This window comes from Leptinotarsa decemlineata, unplaced genomic scaffold (assembly GCF_025532065.1).
Source record: "Leptinotarsa decemlineata unplaced genomic scaffold, Ldec_3_MD MMD2_tig00001064_RagTag_RagTag, whole genome shotgun sequence".
Taxonomy (NCBI): Eukaryota; Metazoa; Arthropoda; class Insecta; order Coleoptera; family Chrysomelidae; genus Leptinotarsa; species Leptinotarsa decemlineata.
Genome location: NW_027412558.1, coordinates 14,116,062 through 14,142,900, shown reverse-complemented (window position 1 = coordinate 14,142,900; position 26,839 = coordinate 14,116,062). Strand labels below are relative to the sequence as shown.

At 34.9% G+C, this 26,839-nt stretch overlaps 1 protein-coding gene across 4 annotated transcripts; it reads right to left on the bottom strand.

Moving 5' to 3' along the window:
- On the bottom strand, nt 1-9,992 carry LOC111510233 (protein yellow). Of its 4 annotated transcripts, XM_023166132.2 has the most exons (7): nt 9,690-9,989; nt 4,020-4,359; nt 3,389-3,615; nt 2,263-2,322; nt 2,094-2,208; nt 1,468-1,659; nt 1-279 (listed from the first exon to the last, which is right to left on the bottom strand). In XM_023166132.2, exons 1-7 carry the CDS (start codon nt 9,950-9,952, stop codon nt 139-141), a joined length of 1,338 nt encoding a protein of 445 aa, XP_023021900.2. In that variant the 5' UTR covers nt 9,953-9,989; the 3' UTR covers nt 1-138. The 4 variants fall into 4 exon arrangements, with proteins under 4 accessions (XP_023021900.2, XP_023021902.2, XP_023021901.2 ...); XM_023166134.2 differs by lacking the exon at nt 1,468-1,659 and having other exon boundaries at nt 9,690-9,992; XM_023166133.2 differs by lacking the exon at nt 2,263-2,322 and having other exon boundaries at nt 9,690-9,988.
- Nucleotides 9,993-26,839: the final 16,847 nt, after the last annotated feature.

Here is a 26,839-nt window from a genome sequence, read left to right as displayed (position 1 = left end):
TGATTGGTATGCCAGAGTCTATGTATGAAGATACAAAAAATATTACATTCTACTAATGGAATTTATGAATATTGTAAATATTTCAGTTGATGCTAGAGTCAGTTTTGATCATATAAATCTATAAGCTGCTTGTTTTCGTCATGTAGCACATCGTGTTCCTTTTATAGATTCTTCCACGGATACTTTGAATATCCTATAGTTAACCTCGTTGAAATTCAGCAATTTATAAAGAAAAGAAGGCATTCTGTCTGAGAGAATCCATAATTGATCGTCATCAATCTGAAAAAAATATATTAATCATATGCTCCATTCTGGAAGAATCAATAAACATATAAACGTGATTTTTTGGAGGAGCTGCTCCAAATATTTACATGATAGAATTGTACTGTATGAACTATCTGAAGTGAATCTCAAGTTAAGATGGTGTACGTCAGTTCTGAAGGATATTTTTTCGAAAATATTGGAGGGTTTTTGTTTTAAGGAGTTTTTGAAAAAATGTTGCAGAATGAAATGTTCGTCTAGATTCCATATTCAGCCAACCCACATCCCCGAACAAATGGAAAATGTGTTCTCTCAACGGCGAGAAATTGCCGTTGTTCTACCAAAGAGCATGACATTAGATTTAGATGCATTACCAGATAGGCAATATTTTGTTGACAAGGATAATAATATATTGAGATCGGTATCAATTTGCCATAGGGCATCGTTAATTGATTTCTCGTCGAATTCCATATACAGCTGAGTACCGTCAGCATAACAATGCATTGTTGCAAATTGTAGTGACCTATGAAATCGAGAAGTGTGTGAAACGAACAAGAGAAGGTCCAATATTGAACCTTGAGGAACACCGTTTTCAATTTGTATTAAATCACATCTTTCGTTATTATGATGTGTATGAAGGTTTCTGATATTAGTTGCAGTATATGTTGTCTCAGCTTACATTCTTCAGAGTAATATGAATTTGCAAGTACTTTATTCTCATCATCGGCACTTACTGTCGATGTACCAGTGTTATCGCTCCAGGAGACATTAAATTCGTCAAAGTAAATGGAAACTAATCATTTCCTATCCTCTTGTAAAAATAATTAGCAAGCCGAATGTATTCATCTTCGAACAAGACAATATGGAGTCTGATTAGAATGAAATGGAGACTGTAATTGAAACATGATCTATTGACAATATCAAACGCATGATAACATCTGCTTAGAAAAATGGGATTTCCAGAGTAGCAGAAAAATACTAGAGCATTTTGCGTCAGATGATCATATTTGAGATGTGTTCATTAACCTAGCCCAGAATATTCATTTGGAGCTACTTCTGCTTGTTCAGAAAGTGAACTCGGTATTACAATGATAATAATCATGCAACAAAAATGTCACCACGAACGCAAGCAGAGAAAACCTATTAATTTTGTACTGAATATTCACTGCATGTCATTCCTGAAGTTTCGATTAGTAAGTATATTACCGTTATGTCATTGATGAAAATGAGCTTTTCGTGATCTACTGCTACGACGTCCACATTTTGGGGTGTGAGTTTGGTACTCGGATTCCAGCATGCTAGAAGGTCTTCTTGAATTTGACCAAGGAACAAGACGTTACGTTTCTCGTCGAAAACCGATGCAGAACTTTGTGCACGTTCTCCTTTATTTCCTTCAAACTGAAAAAAAGGGTCCAGTTTGACCTCAACGTGTCTGTGTTTATCAAATGTTTATTATAATTACAGTATAAATGATTCAATATTGATTTTAAATCGGTAGCTTTGTCAAGTAAAAGTCCCTATAAACCTTTCAGACCCCCATGTGTATATTATATATTTCTTAGCAATTCGAATTTTGTTGTTTTATGAAATTACTTTAGTGAATAAGAATTCATTTCTTTCTGTTGTCCACACACAGATGATAATTTTTCGGGATGAAGATATCTCTTCGAAAACATTCCGATATGATTTTCTCATCTTTTGTACCAAGAGGTATCTATATTGTTTTTGGTACTGCGACTATGATTAGAGTTAAAAAATCTCTTTAGAAGTGATCATTACAGAACCCATAGATTTTCCGATTGCTTACCTTCAGCTAAGTATCCATTACTCACCTTAAAAAGAACATAAGACCGTGGGTCTGTAGCTAACGTCTGATTCCTCAACACTTCAGTACTAACTGAGAATTCACTGGTGCTCGCCAAGGAGTGAAAATATGCTGTTCGGAATCTACAAAAACAAGCATTAAGAATGAACAGATTCTTTGCTGACAAAAACGATCACCTTTGGAAATACATTTCCTTGTCACTAATCATTATAGGTAACTGTGCCAGCAATTTTTTTCTGCAAATACTCATACGGAGAAAATATAGATGTTATTCAAGATATATAATCTTAGTTTATTTTAGCAAAAATATCTCATTAGGCAGTTGTATATTATTTTTATCGTAAAATATAGTGATAATATGTCTTCACCAATGCTCCAGTCGATATTTTGATAAAATAGTATTTTTTTGTAAAATTAGAAAAAAGTTTTTTTCACTTCAAGCTACTTTTTTTTAGAATTGGGCATTTTGACAAGTCATACTTCTAGAGAATATTTCAAGAACTTAAATGAAGTGAATTGGTAAGTGGTAGCGACTATTTTCATTTGGAGTGATAATTGGGAGATTTTTTAATTTTTTTGAGACAGAAAATAGGGACCATGAGTTTGACCAAAACGTGCACTGTTTTTTGAGTTTGACCAAAACATGCACTGTTTTTTGGTTACTTCTCGTAGAGACTTCCAACTTTGGTGTTTGACGTATAAGAGCCAAACTTCAACAAGTTACTACTTCGTTAGTGTTAGGTTTGACAAACCTGATAGTCCCACCCTTTTTCTTGTGTTTTCATAAACTACATTTTTACTGACAATAATTTTTTTCAATGAAATACTTTTTCGCACAAAACCATCTAGAAACATTGGTTTATTGGTCGAAAAATTTATATATTTTTTTAGAATTAGAGCAAAGTTGTTCAGAATCAGTCAATCAATCTATTATCTGACATATTTTCAATTAAATATTTTTCATTTACGAGAAAAAGTGGCATCCACCTCAGGGTCAACTATGAAGTGGGGGGTAAGTAAAATTTTAAACCAAATTTTCATGAAGTTAGATGCCAGGAATTGCACGTCAAAAGATGAGACTACGTTAACCATCAGTTCGCACAAGTTTTGGTTTCTGAGGGTCATCGTAATTTAACAGATTTTTCAGCCGTGCAAAATTTTAAGAAAAAATATTATTGACTGGACTACTGATAGATACTTATAACTTGGAGAAAAATGAAGCTGGTGAAATTAACTTATCTGATATCAGTGTAGTAGCTTCTGACTGTTCATCTTTTTCTACGATAACATAATAGAACTCACCCATTTTTTTTTACTGGTCCCAGAGCGACACTGATTATGCCAAAAGGTGATTGAGCACTAACTCCTCCAATCGTGAGATCTCCCTTCAAGGGGTCAATATTAAAATAATTGTGTCTGACTCTCCAAGAATTGTTATCAGCGAAAGAATACACCACCAGACCGTAACCTTGCATATCAGGAATATAAGCGAATGCCATATCGCAAGTGTCTTTCGTAACATCGACAATCTGTAATATGTAGGTGTGGAAATAATCATTGGAGAAAAGTCAATTGACATTTATGAAAGTTCATAGTAGAAAACCATATTTTTTGGGGGACCTGATACAAGGGAATATTTTTCCACTAGGAAGGGATGTCATGCATGTGTTGATCCAGGATGCATATATACCAGGATCTGCACCTAGTGGATGTGCTTTGTTTGAACCGATTCGATTTTGTTGTTTGTGAATGTAATCTTTGCAAGTGTTGTAGGTCGAAAGTCTTTGACAAAATATATTTTACGAGGATGTGGTCCTAGTGTTAACACCAGGGATATCCTATGCATCTTGTGTTGATCATTGGGAATAGTTCTATATCAAAAAGGTTTCTGTGACTCGAGAATTTGGCCCCTGGTCGAATATAATATACTTACGATGTTAGAAAAAAGCGAACTCCACCCGTTGATGTCACTTCTCTTCAGATTATAGCGCCTAATCAACTTGTCGGTCTTCAAATCAAAAATGACTACTGCTGAGGGAAATATCCGTTTATGGTTATCAGTGATACCAGCCAATCCTGTGTCCATAACCCAAAGTCTGTCGCATGGATCTACTTTGATCCTGAATGGTGACACGATGTGGTTTTCAGTCGGGGTCTCATTTTCTCTTGGTAATGCATTGGCTTTCCAGTCTGGATAAGGGTTCAGAGGTGATGTCGCATTTGCAGTGTCGAGAGATATGTAGTTGAGAGCAGCTGGAACTCCACTTCTCCATCTTGAAAAATAAATATATTCAAGTTTTTGTTATGTTTGGGTCAATGATAGGTATGTTTCGCCGTAAGACACTTGCCTTATTAGCTCTTAAGAACCAAATCTGGATAATATCATAAGAAAATACACACAATTCATTCGTAAAATTACGACTTTATGTCACGGAATAAGTTTGATCTACTTATGTCATCGATGACATCGTAATGGCATTCATTCGCTTATTTGATTAAATCCTAGCCAAAGGAATCTTATTTGAATTGAAAGGGTATTTTTTTAGAAAAGGTTAATTTTTGGGAAAGATTTTGTAGATCATACAAAGAAGTAACTTTCAGACACAAACTGGAAGAGAAAGCCTTCGCGTAACAGCTACTTTCATTATACGAAAGAAAAATATTTCCAAAACAAATACTTCTATATGAACAATGAATTGTACAAAAATACTTTTCTCTATTCAGTTTGTATTTCAAACATTCCTTATGGAATTGAATCAGATATCATTCACAGGATTTCTACACAATATAGTAAATGAAAGAGATGAAATTTCACTTACACGGAACTCTGTCATCCCCACTGGTACACTGGTTTCGCCGTAAGACAAGTAAGGGAATGAATGTCATTATGATGTTATCGATGACATGAGTAGATCGAACTCATTTCGTGACATGAAGACGTATAGAGTTACTTATTTTCAAATTGATTACTTCCTTCCTTTCTTCGGAAGATTTCCTCATCCCTTTTTTTGTATCAAGATGGAGTAGTAGAAAGCCAAAAACTTTCTTTCCCAAAAATTAATCACTCCTAAAAATATAACCCCTTCAATTCAAGTCGTAATATTATGAATAATTGTGTGTTTTTCTTATAATGTTAAAACTAGATTTGGTACTGAAGAACTGATAAGGCAAGTGTCTTACAGCGAAATATCGAATGTCTACCAGTGAGAATGACAGTGTTTCATGCTACAGTCAGTTTTCTGAGTATAATTATTTCTCAGAAGTTCCGGTCGTGTCGATGCATTTTCAATATAAGATGACAAAATATGGACATTTGGGGAAACATAAGGTTCTTCATGAACCAAGGGAGGCACAGTAGTTCTCTTTTGGTGGTTTTTTAGACCTTGTTATATTTTGAGCGTATAACTTCAACATCGTCTTCATTCAGAATTTTCTAATAAAGCATTTCCACTGTTAATATTCTGTAATATAATTTCTTTTTTTTGCAAAAGACTATACTTTTTAGTACTTTCTGATAAGAGAGACAATTTGTGTTGCATCTCTTGCCGTCGAGAGGAGAGATATTGCAATTTTCTAGCCAAAACTTTTTATTTTTGGTAATCAGATAGCCATTCGCGAGTGATTATCAGTTTCATATTCATTTAAAGAATCTGCAAATAGACGATAAATATCATAATTAAAAAAAATATTTCAAACTCACTGCAGATCGTTCCACTCTAGATGTTATGTATCTCAAAAATATCTCGATGCGTCATATCAGGTGATATAGTGGGCTCTTCTAAGGGCCACGTATGCTTGTCTATCGATTTGGATAAGTCACAAGCCAAATGAGTTTCCAACTGTTGTTAAGTTTTAACATGATGAGCCTGGTTTGAAAGTGATTGAATCCAAACCGATGGATAAGCAAATGTACTTATTTAGAATGACCCGCCGCAGTCTATTCTAAAGTAATGGTTGGAGTAGGAGGCGCTATTAACGGAATTTATTACAAACTTCATTATTGTCAAGAAGTGAACGAAAAACGTTTTGGAAATATTTACTGGAATGAAATGGAGTGAGTTCACAATTCATTTTTCTAATAATTATATTGATCGTTAGTATGCAGGTCCTCAAAACATATATGAAACTGATAATTACTCAGGATCAGCTGATCCGATTTCCAAAAAAAAAGTATTGGATGAAAAATTGAAATAACTATTGAACGAGCTATCACGGGCCCCTCATTCTATTCAGAAAAGAGTTGATAGCGCCCTCTCAATGACAATCAAAAAGTACTGAAATTAATACCTTTTTAGGTGAATTTTTCCGACCTTGATACCTTGTCCCGTTCAAAGGTTGAGAGGGAGGAGTCTATTTACGACCATACTGTATATTATGCATCCAATAGTATTTATTTCGATGTGAAAATCCGTTTTTAGACTGAAACCTAAGTTTGTTTTCCCCATATAATTTGTATGAATCGGGCCTCATTAGAAAATCTGTTTGATGTGAATCAATCTGGGATAAGTTTTTCAATATTTATGATAAGTATCAAAATCGGACTAAAAATAAAAAGGTTATTCAATATCATAATTTGGTAACAATTCAAAATGGCCGCTTTGTATGCACCTGAGTGTAGTATAGTCGAAGTAACCGATATAGTAATTCTTAAATCTATCGGCGAGGTCAAAGGCCAAAAAACCAATACAAAGAAATAATGCCGCTACGAATTAGTCCACGTGGATTGAAGAATTGACGGTTCGTATTCGATAATTTTTACTAACCGAGTTTTATGATTGGCTGAAGAGTCATAAAATTAAATTTGTTACGGTTACCAATAGAATGTGAGGATTGTTAGAAGAGTCGTGTTGTCAATGTTCAGTTCAGGAACTCATCGCGATTTGAGTGTTGAAATTCGATATTGGTGAAGTTATAATTACTTGAAATTTTTGTTATTTGTTTAAAATATGGCGTCCTTAAACAAGTACTGATAGTAATAACGAGTGTGATAACAACGCAGACTTTTTTCTTGCGTAGTGATTTCAACAGCGCTGGTGAACAATGTAAAAAAGAGATACCAGTGAATAAGATTAGGATGCATTTGAATATTTAAACACAGAGAGTATGTTTCAATGTATATAAGAATCTACATATCAAGTTTGGTTTCGAGGGAAAAAACTATTACAAGAAACATCAGATTTGACCGAAATTACTTTCTCAACTGTCCGTAAAATAGTCAAAAACAAACCTTATGAACGCAAGACGCGATTCGATGTGGGATTACCAAAACCTTTAAATGTTCATCTAATAAAATCATTAAAAAAACAATATGCGACTGTTACAAAAGCAATGAGATTCCTACAATTGGAATCATAAGGAAGAAATGGAATGAATTTCACTAGTTCGGACTTCCATTGTCTACTATATAAAATGATTTGAAATCCCTGAAACAACTAAAAAAAGAAGAATTAAAAATGAATAGCTGAAAATAAGAATTATATTAACCAAAGTAAACCTGAAATGAAATAATAGTGAAATAAAATACAAGTGAAAATAGAAAGATAATAAAAATAAAAAGTCATCACCCGAAGACGATTGTAGATACTAACAATCGAAACGACGTGAACTAACGTGACTTGGAATCGCTCCACTTTTTATTTTTATTTTCTTTCTATTTTTACTTGTATTTTATTTCACTATTATTTCATTTCAGGTTTATTTTGGTTAATATAATTCTTATTTTCAGCTATTCATTTTTAATTCTTCTTTTTTAGTTGTTTCAGGGATTTCAAATCATTTTATATAGTAGACAATGGAAGTCCGAACTAGTGAAATTCATCATGAAACATTGTCAATCACCTTCAAACAAACAAAGAAATGGAATACTTCCGGCCATAACGTGAGCTGCTGTGACAAAAATCTTCAGAATTGCATAAAGAAACTAGGATTTAGATTTGAAATAATGAACAAACGTCAAGCACTTATGGAAAGCAGAAGAATAGTGGAATTGCGTAACAAATACTTAGAACAAATAACTAAATATAGACAAGAACAACGGCAAATTTTCTATTTGGAAGAAACTTGGTATGACACTCACGACACAGTTACGAAAGGGTGGACTGATGGTTCGAGAATGTGTACGCCTACCATGTCTGCAAACAAAGGATCGCGACTTTTTATTGTGCATTGCGGAGGAAGTGAAGGATGGGTTCCGTCTTTGAAATTATGTGGAAAAAAACTTGAGGACTGCAATGTTGACTATCGTAAGAACATGGAAGCTAATATTTTTGAGGAATGGTTTTAAAACACATTGAACCCAAATTTGGATGCGAATAGTGTAACAGTTCTTGACAACGCTTCCTATCATTCGCGACAGCTCATCAAAGTACCGAATAAAAATTCGAGGAAAGATGAAATACAAAGTTTTTTAAAGAATAACAATTTGTATTTTGAAGATAACTATACCAAAAACCAACTACTTGAAGTTTTACAGACAAACACATTTGAAAAAGTGTAAGCCCCTGAGAGTATTGCTAAAAAGTATGGACACAGCATATTGAGACGTTCCCCCTATTTTTGTGTTTTCAATCCCATCGAGTTGATTTGGGGAAAATTGATACAAAGCATCAGGCGTAAAAATAATTTTCTAAAATTTGATAAGAATGTGAAAGAGCTAGTTAAAGAAGAAGTATCTAATATTACCGAAGAAGACTGGCAGAAGAGGATTGAAAAAGTAATTTTAGTTGAAAAAGATTATATGGAGATTGGACACTTCCATATTAATGGTGAAAATAATTTCATTATTGATTTAAATGACGACAGTGATAGTGAAACGGATAATATGGAAGAGGAATTATCAGAAGCTTCAGAAGAAAGTTAGTGAAGTGTTTTTGAAGCGATCGTAAGTAAGTAGTTAGGTTAGATTACAACGAATTATTTCATTCTTGATTTGTATCATACACACTCGATGAAATCTCTATCTGTATTTATATCCTGGACCCGGATGTCAGCTACCTACGTGGTCATGTTAGATGTAGCCTAGGAATTCTAGGTCTTCTAACTGGAACCACAAATGTGCGGTTGGCTTCTGTTGTTGACTCCGTGCGTATGTGTTGTTTTCTGTTTTCGGCAAACAAGTGTTGCCCATCTTTACACTTGGCAGCACCGCGCTGATGATGCCAATAGCCAGAAACACGTGTTCACGGTTTGCCCCTATTTTTTGAGTTTGTGTCCACGAATTATTTCATTCTTGATTTATATATATATATATATATATATATATATATATATATATATATATATATATATATATATATATATATATATATATATATATATATATATATATATATCAGACTTACCCTTTTTGAGAATTAACAAATCTTGGCACTATTACATAAAATGTTTCGACAAAATCAGATTTGCAGTTGAAGAAAATAACAATAAACAGAATGATAGATACTTACGTTTGATAAAGAAATCAATTGAATGATTGTTTCAAGCTATATTGCTTGATCGTTGCTTCTCTTCAGAAAGTTTCAAAAATGTTCTCAATAAATAAACCATTCGCAATGAATATTGGTTTGTTTCTATTCAGCTAGAAATAAATCATTAGGTACATTACCTGGGCACAGTAACAAACAATTTATTTTTCCATTTAGCCACACCAAGTGGCAGATTATTTTCAGCTACATAAACTCCATTTCGCATCGCCTCATCCCTAGCTTCCATGTTGGGCCAATTGTAATCAATTTTGCTCCAAGCAAAAACTTCTTGTAACTTTATACCGCTATTATCTCTTCTAAATCCATCGGAGGGTAAGCCTGCACCATAACGTCCACTTTCCCCTACACTAATAAAAGCAGTAAATATAGCGAGTTTTAACATTTCAGAGGATTTATCACACAGTGACTAGTTGCTTATATCTTGTTGTCTTGCTTATAAAGTTGTTGTTTTGATCAGATTGTTTATTTTGATTCGTGCATTCGAATATTTCGTACTACAGAGGTGTAGTTACGGAGGTTCAAATTGCTGACGGTGCGACAAAATATGTGTTCTAATCATTTATCCTAGGATCATACGAGGCATACAGATGGTCGAGAAGATATTAATGGCGATGCTCGCCCTAGACGCCCCAACACAAAAACAACCGATGAAAACGTTGGGAAAGTAAAGGAAATTGTTATGGAGAATTGTCAAATTACCATTAGAGGGGCAATGAAACACTGATTGTAATTGCACCCCTATATTACACACTATACTATATTCAGACCGACTTCCATCATGGAATGAAAAATTCTCTGGTAGTAAAGTAAAACATAAAATGTATCGAAAATAGGCGTAGATAGGTAATTTTCAACAGGCAATGAATGGTTTTAATACATTAAACACTCCCCCTCTTATCAGATACATAATACTTAAATCTATCTGGTGCAGTTCTAATTCTTTTGATTTCGAATTATCCATTGAATAGTTAACCGTTTCCATTTCATTGGAGTCATCGGTTATGTGCACGGTGCTATGTAAGTCTGCGTCTATATTTTCATTAGAAAAATAATCAGTATTCAACGTAGTCATCATCACTACACCAGTTTTGTATTCGGTCACCAAACAAACGTGTTTACCTAAAATTTTTCAATTACAACCTTGCACCAAGAAGGTTTAGGGCCTCTGTAATCCGTAGCATAAATAATTTGTCCAATTAAAAAATTATCGTTACGCCTCCCTCTGAAAAATCATCAGTTGAATTCTTGCACTTTCATCATATTGTTTCTGACCTCTATATTACTCTTGAAAATTTGCTTATCTTGCTTTGGCACGATAAGATCCAAACGAGTTCTCACAGGTCTTCTCAAAAATACTTTTACTGGTGTTTCACCAGATGAACAGTGAGGAGTGTTTCGATAAGTTAACAGAAATTTACACAACAGTAAATCGATATTTTTTAGCTGATTATCAGAATTAATTGTCTTCACTGAGTTCTCCGCAGCAACATTAGAAGCAGGATTATACGCTGGGATAGTAACATGATTTGGTCCATTACTTTTCATAAACAGTTGAAATTCTTCTGAAATTAGCTGAGGGCCATTATCATACACTAACATAGAAGGTAAACTAAATTGACTAAACGATTCTCTTAACTTTACAATTGTAGATGTCATAGTGACTGAATTCATGGGAAACAGTTCCAGCCACTTCTAAAATGCGTCAGTTAATACTAAAAACATTTTTTGTTTCAATAAACCAATAAAATCTATGTGAATGCATTGCCATACCCCGCTGGGGATTGGCCATGGTTTCAAAGGTGTTTTTTCCGGAGTAGCGGGTAATTTCTGTCACTCAAAACATTTCCTAACCACTTCCTTCACTTCTCGATCAAAGTGAGTCACCAGACATATGATCTTGCAAGTGATTTCATTTTAACAATTCCTAGATGACTGTTGTGTAGTTCACCTAAAATGATACCACGTAAAGAGGAAGGGACAATCACCCTGTGACCCCAAAGTAACACATTTCCATCTGAATTAATTTCATACCTTCGTCTGAAGTATGGTTCTATTGTCTCATTAGAATTCACCGGCCAACCATTTTTTTACATAATCTAAAATTTTGCTCAGTAAAGGATCAGCATGTGTTTCACGTTGCATTGCACTGATATCAATCGCTGGCGTCGCAGAACTCGATAAATAACTCAAATTGATATGAGAACCCTCGACTTCTTGAAGATTGTCTTCAAAATCGGAAGTCGAACCTTTCTCTTTGTTTCGGTAAACGCGACAAAAAATCAGCTATATTCCCGGAAGTATTAACAAACTTTATCGTAAAATCAAAACCGCTCAAAAAATAAGCGTACCTTTGTAGACGATTTGCTGCTATTACTGGGACACCGTTTTTGGGTCCAAAATTACTGACCAACGGTTTATTATCACTACCATATACCATACATTATACATTATCTACCATATACATTATCTACCATATAAAAACTGATACAATTTTTTAACTCCAAACACTATTGCCAAAGCTTCTTTGTTCAACTGTGAGTATCGTTTTTTAGATTATGTTAATGTACGAGACAAAGCAAACGGGTCTCACAAGCCCCTAAACCATATTCACTACTATCAACAGATAATATTGATTCACAAGTTGGATCGAATATTACCAAAAATGTATCAGATAGTAAAACGTTCTTTATTTTTTCGAAGGCTTCCTGACAATAGCTACTCCAATTCCGACTTTCATCATTTTTCAATAAACGATGTAACCATCCCTAAAAAAGATTTCAACTGGGAATCTGTTTTTGGCACCGGCATCTTTTTTATTGCTTCCAATTTTTCCGGTGATTTGTGTATACCAGCTTTATCTAATACTAACCCTAAATATGAAATACTATCCTCAAAAAAGACACATTCATTTTTCTTAATTGTCAAACCTGCATCTAATAATATTTGAAAAACTTCTTCTAAGTTGGCTATAAGTGATTCATCATCACGCTCGGTTATTATTATATCGTCAAGAAAACACCCAACGCCCTGTATATCTAAGAAAAGCTATTCGATTAAACGCTGAAACTGCTCAGGTGCTGATGCCAATCCGTATCTCAAGCAATTATATGCAAAAAGACCCTTATGCGTAGATATAGTGGTCAGAATATGCGAATCTTTATGCAAAGGTATTTGTTGATAAGCATGGGTGAGGTCAATTTTCGATGTTGGCATATCAGTTAGCTCATGCTGTGCAATTTTTTCGTGAATTTTGGACGTAAAGGGTGTGGCAGCGAAGTTCGATCCAATATTGCTGACCAATCGCATCGCTCAGGATCCAGATTTGCTTAAAAGGGTAGTAACTGGTGACGAACCATTGGCATATGGTTATAACATCAAAACTAAAGTCCTATCGTCCCAATGGAAGAGCCCAGAAGATCTAAGACCAAAAAAGCACGCCAAGTTGGATCAAATGTCAAGGTTTTTGTTCACTGTTTTCTTCGATTACCGTGGCGTACATGGTCGTACGGTCAATGAGGAGTATTGTCTTGAAGTTATGCGGCGCATACCAGAAGCAATACGAAGAAAACGCCCTGTATCGTGGAAAAATAATTCATGACTTTTGCATCACGATAATGCACCTACTCACTTGTCATTGCTCGGTCGTAATTTTTTGGACAAAAACAACACTATTATCGTGCTTCAGCCACCGTACTCACCATAATTAGTCCCTGCGACTTTTTCCTGTTTCCGAAACAGAAACAACGGCGTTTTGTGACGATTGAGGAGATAAAAACCGAATCGTTGAGAGAGCTCAAGGACATACCAAAAAATGAAAATCAGATCTGCTTCGAGGATTGGGAAAAACGCTGTCACAAATGTATTATATCTGGAATACTTTGAAGGGGACAGAATAGAATTAAATGAAACAAACAAATAATTTTTGAGGAAAATAAAAATTAATTTTTTGAACAGACCTCATACAATCTCAAAGATTACATGTGTTTGAAATGGAAAAATATATAATTTTGGAAGGATTTGGAAAAGCTGAATACACTTATTTGAATTAATGAATCGAAGAGGTTTTGTATTAAAGTGTATAATATTTTAAAATTCTTGCAAAGCGCTTTCGACTTTCGTCATCATCAGTGCTCACCTGAAAGTAAGTGATCTAGTTGAAAAGGGAATTTAGTGAAATTGAAGTTGTAAAATTTTTTTAAGGTTAAGAAATTTGGAAAAATTGTTTGAGATTAATTACTTGTCAGGCAACAGGAAGTATCAAGATAAGTGAATTGTACATTGTAATATTTAAATATTACATTGTACATTGTAATACTTAAATATTACAATGTACAATTCACTTATCTTGATACTTCCTATTGCCTGACAAGTAAGTAATCTCAAACAATTTTTCCAAATTTCTTAACTTTAAAAAAAATGTTACAACTTCAATTTCACTAAATTCCCTTTTCAACTAGATCACTTACTTTCAGGTGAGCACTGATGATGACGAAAGTCGAAAGCGCTTTGCAAGAATTTTAAAATATTATACACTTTGATACAAAACCTCTTCGATTCATTAATATAATTTTGGGTTGAATACAAAAATTATAATACTGTCTTATTGGGCTCGTTTTATTAACCAAGTTAGCATCATCAGGAGTGATCTGTGAGTGGCCGGTTAGGCAAAGTAGGTCATTGCTACTGTAGTAGAGGGGGAAAGACGGGTCTGGACCTCCTCCCAAGGGTATGCCCCCCCAGATACACACCACTGACTGTGACCTTGATTCGTTTTTTCATTCTCTGCCTATGAGTTGACCTTGAGTTGTGTGTAACATGATGAGGTGAAACCCCTTTTTTACTCTCCGCCCATGAGTGGCATTGAGATGTGTGTGATGTCATGACCGTGAACCGCTTTTTACTGTACAGCTATGATTTGGCCTTGCATGGTCACATGACCTTGGAAATTTCCTAAGCGATTTCGAGCTACGAACACGTCATATGACCTTGGGAGAAAATTCTGATCGATATTGACCTCGGAACACGTCATATGACCTTAAACACAAAGTGTGGATAGACAACCGGCTTTGCCCTTGATACATGAGCTCAAATATAAAGAAGATGTAACCTTGAACCCCTTCCCTCCTGATAATTTTTTTCTATAAGTATGGAGTTTCATACTTTCACATTCAGTTCATATAATCTCAAGTGTTCGAATAGGTGATTAGTATTTGTTGAGTTTCAAGGTGATAACGAGAAGTAACTAGCAATCCAAGTAGTGAGTGTTGACATCGTCATAGAGGTGAACATATTTTTTATATTCTTAAACTGTAATTTTCACTATTTTTTTTGAAATGGATAATTTGAAATTTGACATTGAAAAGATTAATTTTGCAATTAATCAACAAAATGAAGTTTTAGAGCAGAGATCCATAACATCATTGATTGTCGATAAGGGTTATAAAATTGAAAAAATGACTATGCTTTCTACACGATATGGTAAATCCATCCAAGTAGTTTTATTGGATGAGGAAAGTAATACTTCCTTCAAATCGTGGCTACCAAAACGTGTCACAGAGCAATTCACAGAGGACATTATTCGTGAAGTGAATTCAACCAAATCTAAATTCATTTTTACATATATGGGTCAAAGTTCTCAGGATTATCCTGGTGCCAAGACCCGCTCATTGGTAAAATTTGATATTTTAGATTGATGGTGTTGATTGTGTCTTTATTCTCTTTGTAAATAGTGAAAATATGGTTTATTTATATGAAATATGTATCAACTCTCTCGCTTCAGTCATGGTCAAATTTCAAGTGAGTGTTTTTTTTCCATTCACAATATATCTCCCAAACTAATGAATGTGATTTGTATTTTTTCAGAGCTGTTCATTCTGCAAATATGTGGATGCAATATTCAGCACAAGAGTGGCCGGAAGCTGTGGATTTGGATTCTGCCATAAGAAAAATGGCTTGGGAAATGGCTGATCTGAGTTTTGACGCTCTACATTCATCAAATTATGATTTAAGTGTATGTTATGATGCTGAGGAGGTGCGAAAACTTTTGGAGCTTAGTGAAAAGTATGAACTTGGTGTGGCATTGTGTCATAAATATTCGTATGGAAGCAGGAATTTGGATGACTTCTGTAAGCTAATAATTGAAGCAGACTTGAAACATTTTCTTTACGATATATGCACATACCTGCCGCAGAATATTATAGAGAAATATCAATTGGAACCGCGAAGTCCTAACCCACAACTGGAAGAATCATTAACTGATGGTGATGTAAATAATTGAAATCTGTTGTATATGGTATGAATAAAATAATATTGCATATTTGCCTATATCTAGTGAATAAAAGACAAAAAATAATTATTGATTGTTTTATTATTTATCGAATATTTCATGATGAATTACATGTCAATCTTATTATAATCCAGTCTGAACAGAGCCGTTAAGAGCATTATATGATAAAACAGCATCGTGGAGGATGAGTGCATATACTTTGGTGTTTGCTGGAAACTTCACCTTGCGTGTTTCAAATTCTATTTTGATGTCGACAGTGGATGACTTCATAGCATCGGGTTGATGGGAGCAGTCGATGATGAATAGTGGATTGTTGCGAAAGCTGCCAATATCCATCATCGGCTCACTCATAATTTTATCGTAGTAGCTGCGTTGGAAGTTTTCATATGCATAGTAGGCTGATGAGTCTAACTTCTTATCGAAATCCAGATTCCAACGCTCATATGGATATACTTCAGAGTTCAGAGATAGTCGAATATTATTAATATTCACATGTGAGAATTTAGTTACATCTTTTGATATATTTTCGGATTGATTAGTATTTTGAAAGCCGATAATGATATATCGTGGTCTTTCGAGACTGTTGGTTGTCTTCACAGCCCATATATCTGAGGATGTATCACGAAGTGTGGGTAATTCATAAAGGTCCCACATACGATAAGCCACCTTCACTTTAGCATTATTAGAATTTTTATTGATGCGATTCAATAGTTTCAATTTTTGGCGATCTTCCGGCACAATGTGTCTGATTCTCCATTCTATTTTATTGATTTCTAAATCTGCATCAACTTCTCCTATGAATGAATTTTTGAAAGAGCGTGCTATAATCAAAATGAGCTCCTGCTTCACATTCAATATCCCTTTATTGTAATCTTCAGCAAAACCCATGAGATACTTCAAGGGTAATTTGCCGCTGAATACATTGCTGACGGAATCCAATATATCTTGTTTATTCACATCAAGACCCCATCCTATCGGTAGTAGTGAATTTGCTTGTGTTTGTCCGAATGATATCATCGTTTTCATTGTTGTAGTTATACCAGGTTTTCGAACAACGACCACTTGTTCACCCCCCATTTCATAGCGAATTTCATCGAAGAGAAAAGCGAGGGCGTTATTGGATAGGTAGCACTGCTTCGTGGTATCAGATGGTGTGAACTTCCCCTCGATATAAATGTAACTGTCTGCTATATCCAGTATAAGATCTTGAAAATTGATTGGAATTCTTATTTCATCTGAATTTTTGTAATATGGTGAACCATACGGCTTATATGTATGCTCATGATGGCTAATGAGGGAATGGTCGAACATTGGCTCTTCGAATACCTCCAATTTATCACTTGTGGTGATGGTAGCCATGTTATTACTATTTTTTATATCGCACCTTCAAACCAATGGATTTGAGAAAGTTCACGCTACTAGCACTTATTCTATATCTTGACCGTTTGGCTAACATATGTGGAATGAATCGACTTTTAGATTTCCCCTCCTTTAAATGCACATGACTATACTCTCCACCAAATGCATTACGTTGATTCATCAGCTGCCGCTGCTGCAATCGATGACTATTAAAGCACAATCCCATTTTTTTTACAATACTTGTAGAGTTTATATCTTCATCAAATATTATCATCTGCACAGCGCTGGGAAGTAATAAATACTGAGTTACTATTTTATCAGTTTCAGCTTTATATTGATTTTTTCACAGATGATCATCGCTCACCATCGTTTTTGGTCAATTGTTTGGATACTTATCGAGGGTTGTTTTTTCAAATCAGATTGCATCGATTTGATATCCTTTTCCATATGCTCACAATTTCTCACAGTTTCTACTAACTTCAGTCCAAGCGCAATGAGATCTTTTCTAACAGATGAGGAATGTGTTTCTACTCTATCTAATCTCAAATTAATTTTATCAATGTCAGAATCTATTTCTCCTCTAATCTTTGAGATGTAAAAACCAACATAATCACGATTAACACAATCCGTACTCTCTTCAGGTTGTGCTATATTTTTCAAACGTTTATTTTCCATATCGAAGTTTCCATCGGAAGTCAATTTGAAACCGGCTCCAGGTGGTCCTCGCAAAACAGTATTTGAAACAGCCTTACTTCTGCGACCAAACTTATCGATGCTTCCTCCACTCATTTTTGTGATACACTTATGACGGTCGTTGATGTTGTGATTCAACATATGAGAAATGATGATTGTTATAGCTTTATCAATTCCAATTTAACTATTATTTTTTCACCATTGAAATTGATCAGCTTACCATTATCATCCAATATGCGTAGAGTGATATTGTCGAGATACTGACGACCCCCAGGTTGGATTGGCATATATATAATATTTTGTGGCTCTTTGGTGAGTTTGTAACCGGGCTCTACATCAATATCAAATTCAAAGATGCTATGGATTTCATCACCATTTGAATATGCTCCAGCTGTAACATTACAATCCACACGAATTATTCTTACCTTATTGATATTCACAGGCAATGTTGATTCGTGTGTTTCACCACAACCGAACACATTATTATCAAACCCCAGAAGTTCAGCAATGGTGTTTTCATGTTTGAGATTGATGAAATATTTGGAGCGCATTTCGCATTTCAGAGTGTTGTTGTTTGCATGTAGGAGAAATACTTCGTTGATATTTTCTTCATCCCCATTTTCTAGTTTCACTTCTTTGGATTTGATGAATCTTTGAATCACCTTATTGATTTCATCAATTTCATAAGCCCCAGGTGGAATTTTTATAATAGTGGGGGGTGAGTTTATTGTCTGCGAATAGCCGATAACATTATTCTTAGCATCTACATTAAATATGGAGTTGTAAGAGTAGAAACCATGTAATCCCAGACCATAATTACTGGTGGCATCCAATTCGATGGGAGGGTAGAAGTTGGCGCTCAACTCGCTAGAGTATCCCGACAATGAAAACGTACGTGACATGACTGATGAATTTTCACTGATTCAAGTCTTTTTATTGCTGACAGCAGAAATTGTGGAGTAATCGTTGCTTTTTCGGCGATCTATCCATATCACTATGTGTGACTACATTCACATCATTCACTTTACAATAACAACAGAAAATTTTTCTTGTAGGTGGACCATCATTCACATCAGAAATACAGCTGCTGCCGCCGCTGGAATCATTGTAATGCTCTTGGCAGTACTGATACTTCATCACATCAATATCATTTTGTAGGTTTTGTGGTAACTTATCCCATACAGATGCAATTTCATGTGATGCACACCCAATCAACACCTCTTTCGGCATATCAGCGAGTTGTTCTTTACTCATTTTTCGTAAAGTGCGTGCTCTGGAATATGCGATCAATGAATGACTCATCCTCTTGATACTCTTTCTGTCCTGTGCTGGTGTTATTTCCATGATTTGTTCTGGAGAAACTTCAAACACAAATGACCACACCATACTGTGTTGAATTGTTGTTTACGCTCATAGTTATAAGTAATAGTATTGATAGAATTTGATCCCTTATAGAAATAGTAAATCAATTCTTTGGGAGGGGGTAAATCACCAAAACTATCAAAATATTTCACAGAAGTGCCGCTTTTTCTGTATGCTACCCAATGTGTTCCTCGGCCATGACGACTATCCAGATTTACTATAGCAGATTCATATCGGCGTGGTCCTGATTTTGGTAAATCATCACGCATATATACCCCCCGAAAATATGGAATCATCATTTTCTTAGCGTGATAGATGAGGTCGATGTTGGAGAGAGCTCTTTGAGGTAGCAAATCTATGAGTTTTTTGGATTTTGAGGTTTCAGATATAGTCCTAATCCTTTACGGTAAGGTTTCAAGTAGATACCACTCCCTTGTTTACCTAAAGCAATTGCCTCCATGTGTTTATTATGTCGATTTGTTTCACTCAACTGCTCCCTACTCGCTCTGGCTGCTTGAACTGCTTTCGTTATGCCAGCTGTAGCACCAGCTAAACTTCCTAACGCTGATAAACCAGCAAAAATTGGAATGAGTGGTAGTATTCCACCAATTTTAGGAATTGGTATGATTCGAGGTGTGCGAATTCTCTTTTTGCCACCTGCATCTCGCGTATATTTGCGTGCAGCTTTTAATGCAATTTCAGTTGCTTTTTTAGAATTTTTGACAATAAATTCACTTCCTCCCGCTTTGTGTAAAACATCGCGCACTTTCTTAACGATTCCAGATCCAAAAGCTATTAACTTAGAATCTTTTAATTTTTTTGTAGCTTTTTTTTTCTTGATAGGACGTTTTTTTTGTATGCGCGACGGCTTGGATGGTGACTTGCAACCCATACCAAATCGACGTTTTCCCTTCATTATATTTGTAATTAGCCAAGCGGCTCCTTTCTCTCCAATAGAAGCGTCTTTTGCCTTGAATCGATTCCAAGAACTTTCAGCAAGTTCCTGATCCGCTATGTGTCTAGCTACAAGATTGTTGGGATTATGTGAATATGCAATATCGTGTTTTTTGCATGCAACATCCAGTTGATTGACACCTGGATCACCTCTCACCAATCTTTTCTGCAATTTGGTGCCGGGACCGCAATACTGATAGCCAGGTAAGTGTAATTCGAATGGTAGATTATTAATGAGTGAATTTACCAATCCTCTACCAACTTTATTCGAATGCAATTTAGTAGATCTGCATCGGTTCATAACCCCCATTTAAATAAAGAAATCGATATGGAACCCTGCTTATATAGTCTCCAACTGTCATACAATGCGCATACTACAGCAAAAGCAACAATTTTCCATCGATAATTTCGATGAAAAAGTGGGTTGTGGATCGGGAAGTGGTGTCAAACAGCGTCATGGATCTTTACTTCCACTATCCATTCGCGGACTGATTATTGGACCTTCTAATTGTGGCAAAACAAATGTTATGATTTCTCTGCTGACTCATCCTCTAGGATTACGATTTGCAAATGTTTATCTGTATTCAAAATCTCTTTATCAACCTAAATATGAGTATTTACGTGAAGTGCTAACTCCAATTAGAGGATTGGGATTTTACACCTTTGCCAATAACGCAGGTGAAATAGTAGAACCGTCAGATGCCAAAGCGGATTCGATATTCATTTTTGATGATGTTATGTGTGAGAAACAGGATGTTATACGATCATATTTCAGTATGGGTCGTCATAAAAATGTGGATTGTTTCTATCTAGCCCAAACATATTCACGAGTCCCAAAACAATTGATTCGAGATAATGCAAATTTTATTGTGCTGTTCAAACAAGATGATATGAATCTCAATCATATTTTTTCCGACCATGTGTCACCAGATGTTACATTCAAGCAATTTCAAGATATGTGTGCGAGATGTTGGAAAGATAAATATGGATTTTTAGTAATTGATAAGGATCGAGAAGTGCTAGATGGACGTTATCGAAAAGGATTTGACGCTTTCATATATCCTTGACGTTCTTGAAATAATTGATTCATTCAAGTGCTGGATAGTGTAGACAACACTTCATTGTACTCATTTTCGGAGTGAAAACAATATGGAGGGGAAAAATGATGACGAAATATGTTTAAAAAGAAAATTAATTGAAGCAACGGATGCCGTTCGAAAGAAATTCAATTATATCAAGAATAGTCGCCAAGGTGATCAATCAACACTCGAGAGAATCTACGAGCCAATAATAACACCATTGAAAGCAATATCTGCCAATACTGGAGGATTATCTCAAATGAATGGAGTTATACAGAAAACAGATAGTGGTACACCATTCACCGCTAAAACTATAATTAAAAGTGAGTTGAAACCAAAATTTGAAGGTGCTTTTTCGAAGGCTCATCAATCTTCTCAATTGTCAACTTCAAATTCAGAATCACCAAATGCACTTGATAATGGTGATGAAGTACAAATGCATATACAAAAGTTACTATCAGGAAATCCCTCATACGATACAGTCTTTGGAGTACACATGAACACTGATACGGGAAATTTACAAATGGGTGTAGCTGATGTGGAATTTATCGATGAGAAAATTGTGTTCAAGAAAAATGGTAAAACTATTGCCACATATCAGGGCACACCAAAATTATATAAATTGATATTCATGAAAGTACCATCGGGAAATATTCCCTCTTCCGATATGAGCACTTATGGTGATATACTCAAATTAACAAAGGCGGCATATAAATATAATGAAAGAAAACAGGGTCTACTATCGAATAATTGGAAGAAATATCGTGAAATAATTCTACCACTATTATCCAATGGAAACCCTCTGCCAAACTCTAGTAGAGAAGGTGCTGGCATGATCAAACCGCCAACCCAAAAAAAATATATCAGAAATAAGCATATAGATTATGTATATTGGAATAAACTCGAAGAATTGATTGATCGCCTTCGATTACTTTGGAGTTCACGAATGGCTGGTCATACCGGCCACGATAATGAAATATTGTCCATAATTGAGGAATTACGTGAAGAAGGATTAGTCTATTAATCACAAAGTCATAAACACAGAATCAGTTTGTGAAACTGACTCATCACTAAATGATTTGAGGAATGTGGAAATGTGAATTAGCGTTATAACTGAATTGATTGGTACTTTTACTGAGCGAGTTGATGAATTTGATCAGTCAGTAATTAAACCTGCACTTGAACAGTAGAGAAGTGAATCCTTAACATAATAATCTTGAGTAATATGAGTGATGCAAAATGGGAGATTGTGAAAGAAATACATAAGCCAGCGCGTCGAAATTTTCCCCGTCGAAAGACAATAATAAAGGGATTTTCGGACTTGTGGCAGATGGATTTGATGGAAATGCAATCATATGCTAAAGAAAATAACGGGAATAGATACATACTCATAGTAATCAATTGTTATTCAAAATATGTATGGTCAAAACCGTTGAAAAATAAATCTGCTGATTCAGTTACTGCAGCTATGGCAAGTGTGTTGGAAGATGCAAAGCATGTGCCGAGAAACTTACAATCTGATCACGGTAGTGAGTTCTATAATTCAAAATTTTCATCGTTAATGAGAAAACACCATATCAATCATTACTCAACATTCAGCACAAAAAAAGCTTCAATTGCCGAACGAGTTATCAGAACTTTGAAAAGTTGGCTTTATAAACAATTTTCACTTCAAGGCCATTACAAGTGGTTGAAAGTTCTTCCTAAAATTACCAATCAATATAACAACAAAGTTCATCGCACCATTGGCATGAAGCCTGCAGAGGTAAAACCATCTACAAAATTGTTCGTTTATACAAAATCTGAGAAGCCAAGTGGTAAACGTGAAAAAAGTCAATTCAAAATTGGAGATATGGTACGAATTAGTAAATTTAAAAACATATTCGCCAAAGGCTATACTGCAAACTTCACCACTGAACTTTTTAAAGTTATGAAAATTAATAGTACAGACCCTATAACTTATGAGCTAGAAGATGTGAATGGACATCCAATCAAAGGTTGCTTTTATAAAATGGAGTTGAATAAAGCGAAAGATCCCAATACATATTTGGTTGAACGAGTTTTGAAAAAGAAAGGACGTCGCCTATTTGTGAAATGGTTGGGATTTTCTGGAGATCATAACTCTTGGATTGATGAAAATTCATTAATGTAATTGCAGTATTATTGTTTTTGATGAAAAATAAAGATATATAAATGAAATTGATTTTTTTTTTGAATTTTGATTTTAAATAGTAAAAAAAACAAACAATATTCAAACTGATTTTATTCATCACATTTATATCTATTAATGCATTTGTTTAATTATTAGCGTTCGTTGTGATAGGTGGCACCATAACCAATGGAATGTAAGATCGAATAACGTTGCCATAGATTTCTAGTCTCCTCATCTGATCTTCACTCTCCAAACACCAACAATCCCGGAAGTGAAAGTTCTCATCGGGATGGAAATCACCAACATTTTCACATAATATCCATCCATTTCTACACATACTACATAAATTGTTCCAACAATCTACTTTGTAGTTATCACAACGCATACAACGTTGAATTAGTAACTCGCGATTTGATGCACAATTCACACACATACTTCTACAAATTCCTATATTGTTATACACGATTTTGGTAAAACATTTGTAGCACTGATGATGGACGCATACTTCAGGAGATGAATCATTTGACGTCTTCGGAATTGTGAATGGACTCGGAACTGGAACTGGATTCTCCAACACACATCTACGACACAAACCAGTACATGGATTAATATACGTCTCAGGCCAATAACCTTGACAATTATTACAAAATATAGTTTTATCAATTTTAATTGGATCGCCACACACTTTCGGTTTTGAATTCCATTCTTTCGGAAAAGGCATATTAGTATTCACTATTAGATGGTGCAATATTCAACTGACAAATTCAACTGCACTCTCATGAACCTATTTTTCCTATCATAAACTCATAGAGAGAATAGAGGGAGAAGAGTGGTGGGGCTACCACCTCCACAATCGAACAAATCATAAAAATCGAATGCTGATTCTGAAACTTCACTTCACTAGTACTATTAGTAACTTCAAGCTTTTCACTCAGAAATAAAGAAAAATGAATTCTGCAAAAATTAATGAAGTTTTGACAAGGTTGACACTTGAAGATGAAAATAATTGGTTTTCGGATGAAGAAGACGAACTTCCCAACATCATTATCGAAGGAGAAGATAACATCGGAGGAGAAATCGATATATTCGATGTAGCACAAGAAGATGGTGGAGCCATAGCTGCTGCTGATAATTTGCAGGATAATGAAGGTGTAATGGATCCAGAACTTGAAGATGAAGGCATTGATGATGATCCAGCGACAGACAATGGCAACATTATAATAGGGAGCCGGTGGATGAACATTAGTGAGACAGTGGAAAATAATTTAGATCTGTACTGTGTGACGGACTCTCATGTGCGTATACGAACCATTAATGATAGCATCCACACATTATGTTGGTGTTGTTTTAGATTTTATTCCCATCGAAATAGAAATAATGGTGGCGAATATGAACATATGGATTTACATTACACTATATCGATGATGGAAATAACACAAACTTGGTGTGAATCTTGTGACAGACCTCTGACGAATTTTCGCCGTTTAGATGCATGCATTATTTGTAACAATGTCCCTGCACAATGAAATGTTATAATAAATATCATTGATTTCACTATTGTTGATGTTATTTTAATAATGAACCTTTTGATGGAGAAGAAAAGTCCTTCTCAAAAAATATGATTGACACAATATACATGATAAACTAAAGTATATTGTTGAGGCATCCAAGTTTTTTTCTTAAAAAATAATTGTATTCTAGTCGACGATTTGAATTCAATTGAATTCTTCTTCAGAGCTCAAAAAGTCGTTTTTTCGTGTTGATGATATTAATAATTTAAAACCTATCAGAGATAGTAGATATTTGAAAAATAAAAATCATTGCAACAACAAATTTTCGAGACAACATCAACACAAAACGAGATGAAACAAACAAATGGCTTTATCTTTATATTCATCATTCATTTTTCACATTGAATTTTGTATTGAACTTACCTAATTTTTTTCTAACATCTATAAGTGATAGATATGAGTAATCAGTTTTCAATAAAATAATGTCTTAGGTTGAACACTGCCCCAAATCACGCAGTATTCCGTGTGCACCAACCAAATTATGTACACTCCGAGTACACTAGCGTAACCTAACCATTCTGATCATCATCGATAACGACTATTTCAGGATCTGGAGAATCAGCTATCATAATGATTTCTGGGGGGTCGGCGAATTGATTTTGTACAATTTCTTCATCCAAATACGGTTCCATAAGGTCAGGGCTGGGTGAATCCCGAAAGATTGGAAAAAATTCATTCATCACACCAAAGTCGCCGTCGCTATCATTTGGGTCGTCAAATAGACCGTATTCGTCAGCGTCGAATTCGAAACCACGGTCCTCATCCAAATCAATTGTGGTGTCTGAATATCCATCGAAGTTGTTGTCCACACCCGTTGAATTGATAATTTCCACTTGAATGTCTCCATAAGCTGAATCCTCAGAAGGAACGAAATATGGTTCACTCGTTGAATCGGCTTCTTGCACAACCGGTGTTACTTGATTCATGATGAGGGAACAAGTGGTCTGTTACTTGCAGTGTGAAGCTGAAAATCTCCAATCTTTCGACATTGACAATGAATGACATCACAAATCCTTGGGATATTTCCCAAGGATTTGTCACATGACCTCGATATATGAACACAACTTATTTATATCTCATATGACCTTGTGTTATGAAATGTCATATACCCGCCGACATGGAGTTTTGGCCTTGGTTTTACTTGATTCATTATGAGGGAACAAGTGGTCAGTTACTTGCAATGTAAAGCTGAAAACTACCAATCTTTCGACATTGACAATGAATAACATCACAAATCCTTGGGATATGTGTGTCATATGACCTTGATTATATTTTGTGTCACATGACCTCGATATATGAACACAACTTATTTATATCTCATATGACCTTGTGTTATGAAATGTCATATACCCTCCGACATGGAGTTTTGGCCTTGGTTTTACTATCTCATACGACCTTGTGTTATGAAATGTCATATACCCTCTGACATGGAGTTTTAACCCTAACGATTGACTTTGTTTTCGACAGATAACTTTTGAATGTAATGAATGATAATCTCATTCTGTTTTCTGAAAAATAACCATTGATTTGTCTTCATCTGAGTCATCCATCTCAATATAGGATGTAGAATTTTTTTTTGATCTGTGGCATTGACGACATTTAATAATCAATGCTACAATCATTTTAATTTTTTCAGAGATTGAAAATAACTTTCTAATTGTTACTTTTATATATTTTTTAAATAATCAGATTTGCACTTTTAGTTATGAGTAGAAAGTAAGATACATAAATATTATTTGTTTTTTAGAAATAAAAATGACTAATCATTATTTTCCTTATTTATTTTTCAAAATATAAAATATACTTTTTTACA

Bases quoted from the DNA above. Each gene is read 5' to 3' on its own strand.
- LOC111510233 (XM_023166132.2), bottom strand. From the start codon at position 9,952: ATGTTAAAACTCGCTATATTTACTGCTTTTATTAGTGTAGGGGAAAGT. The intron at 2,323-3,388 runs GTGAGTTCTATT...GAGTATTTGCAG, and splicing joins GGACCAGTAAAAAAAAATGG to AAAAAAATTGCTGGCACAGT. The intron at 280-1,467 runs GTAATATACTTA...TATTTTTTTCAG, and splicing joins TTTTCATCAATGACATAACG to ATTGATGACGATCAATTATG.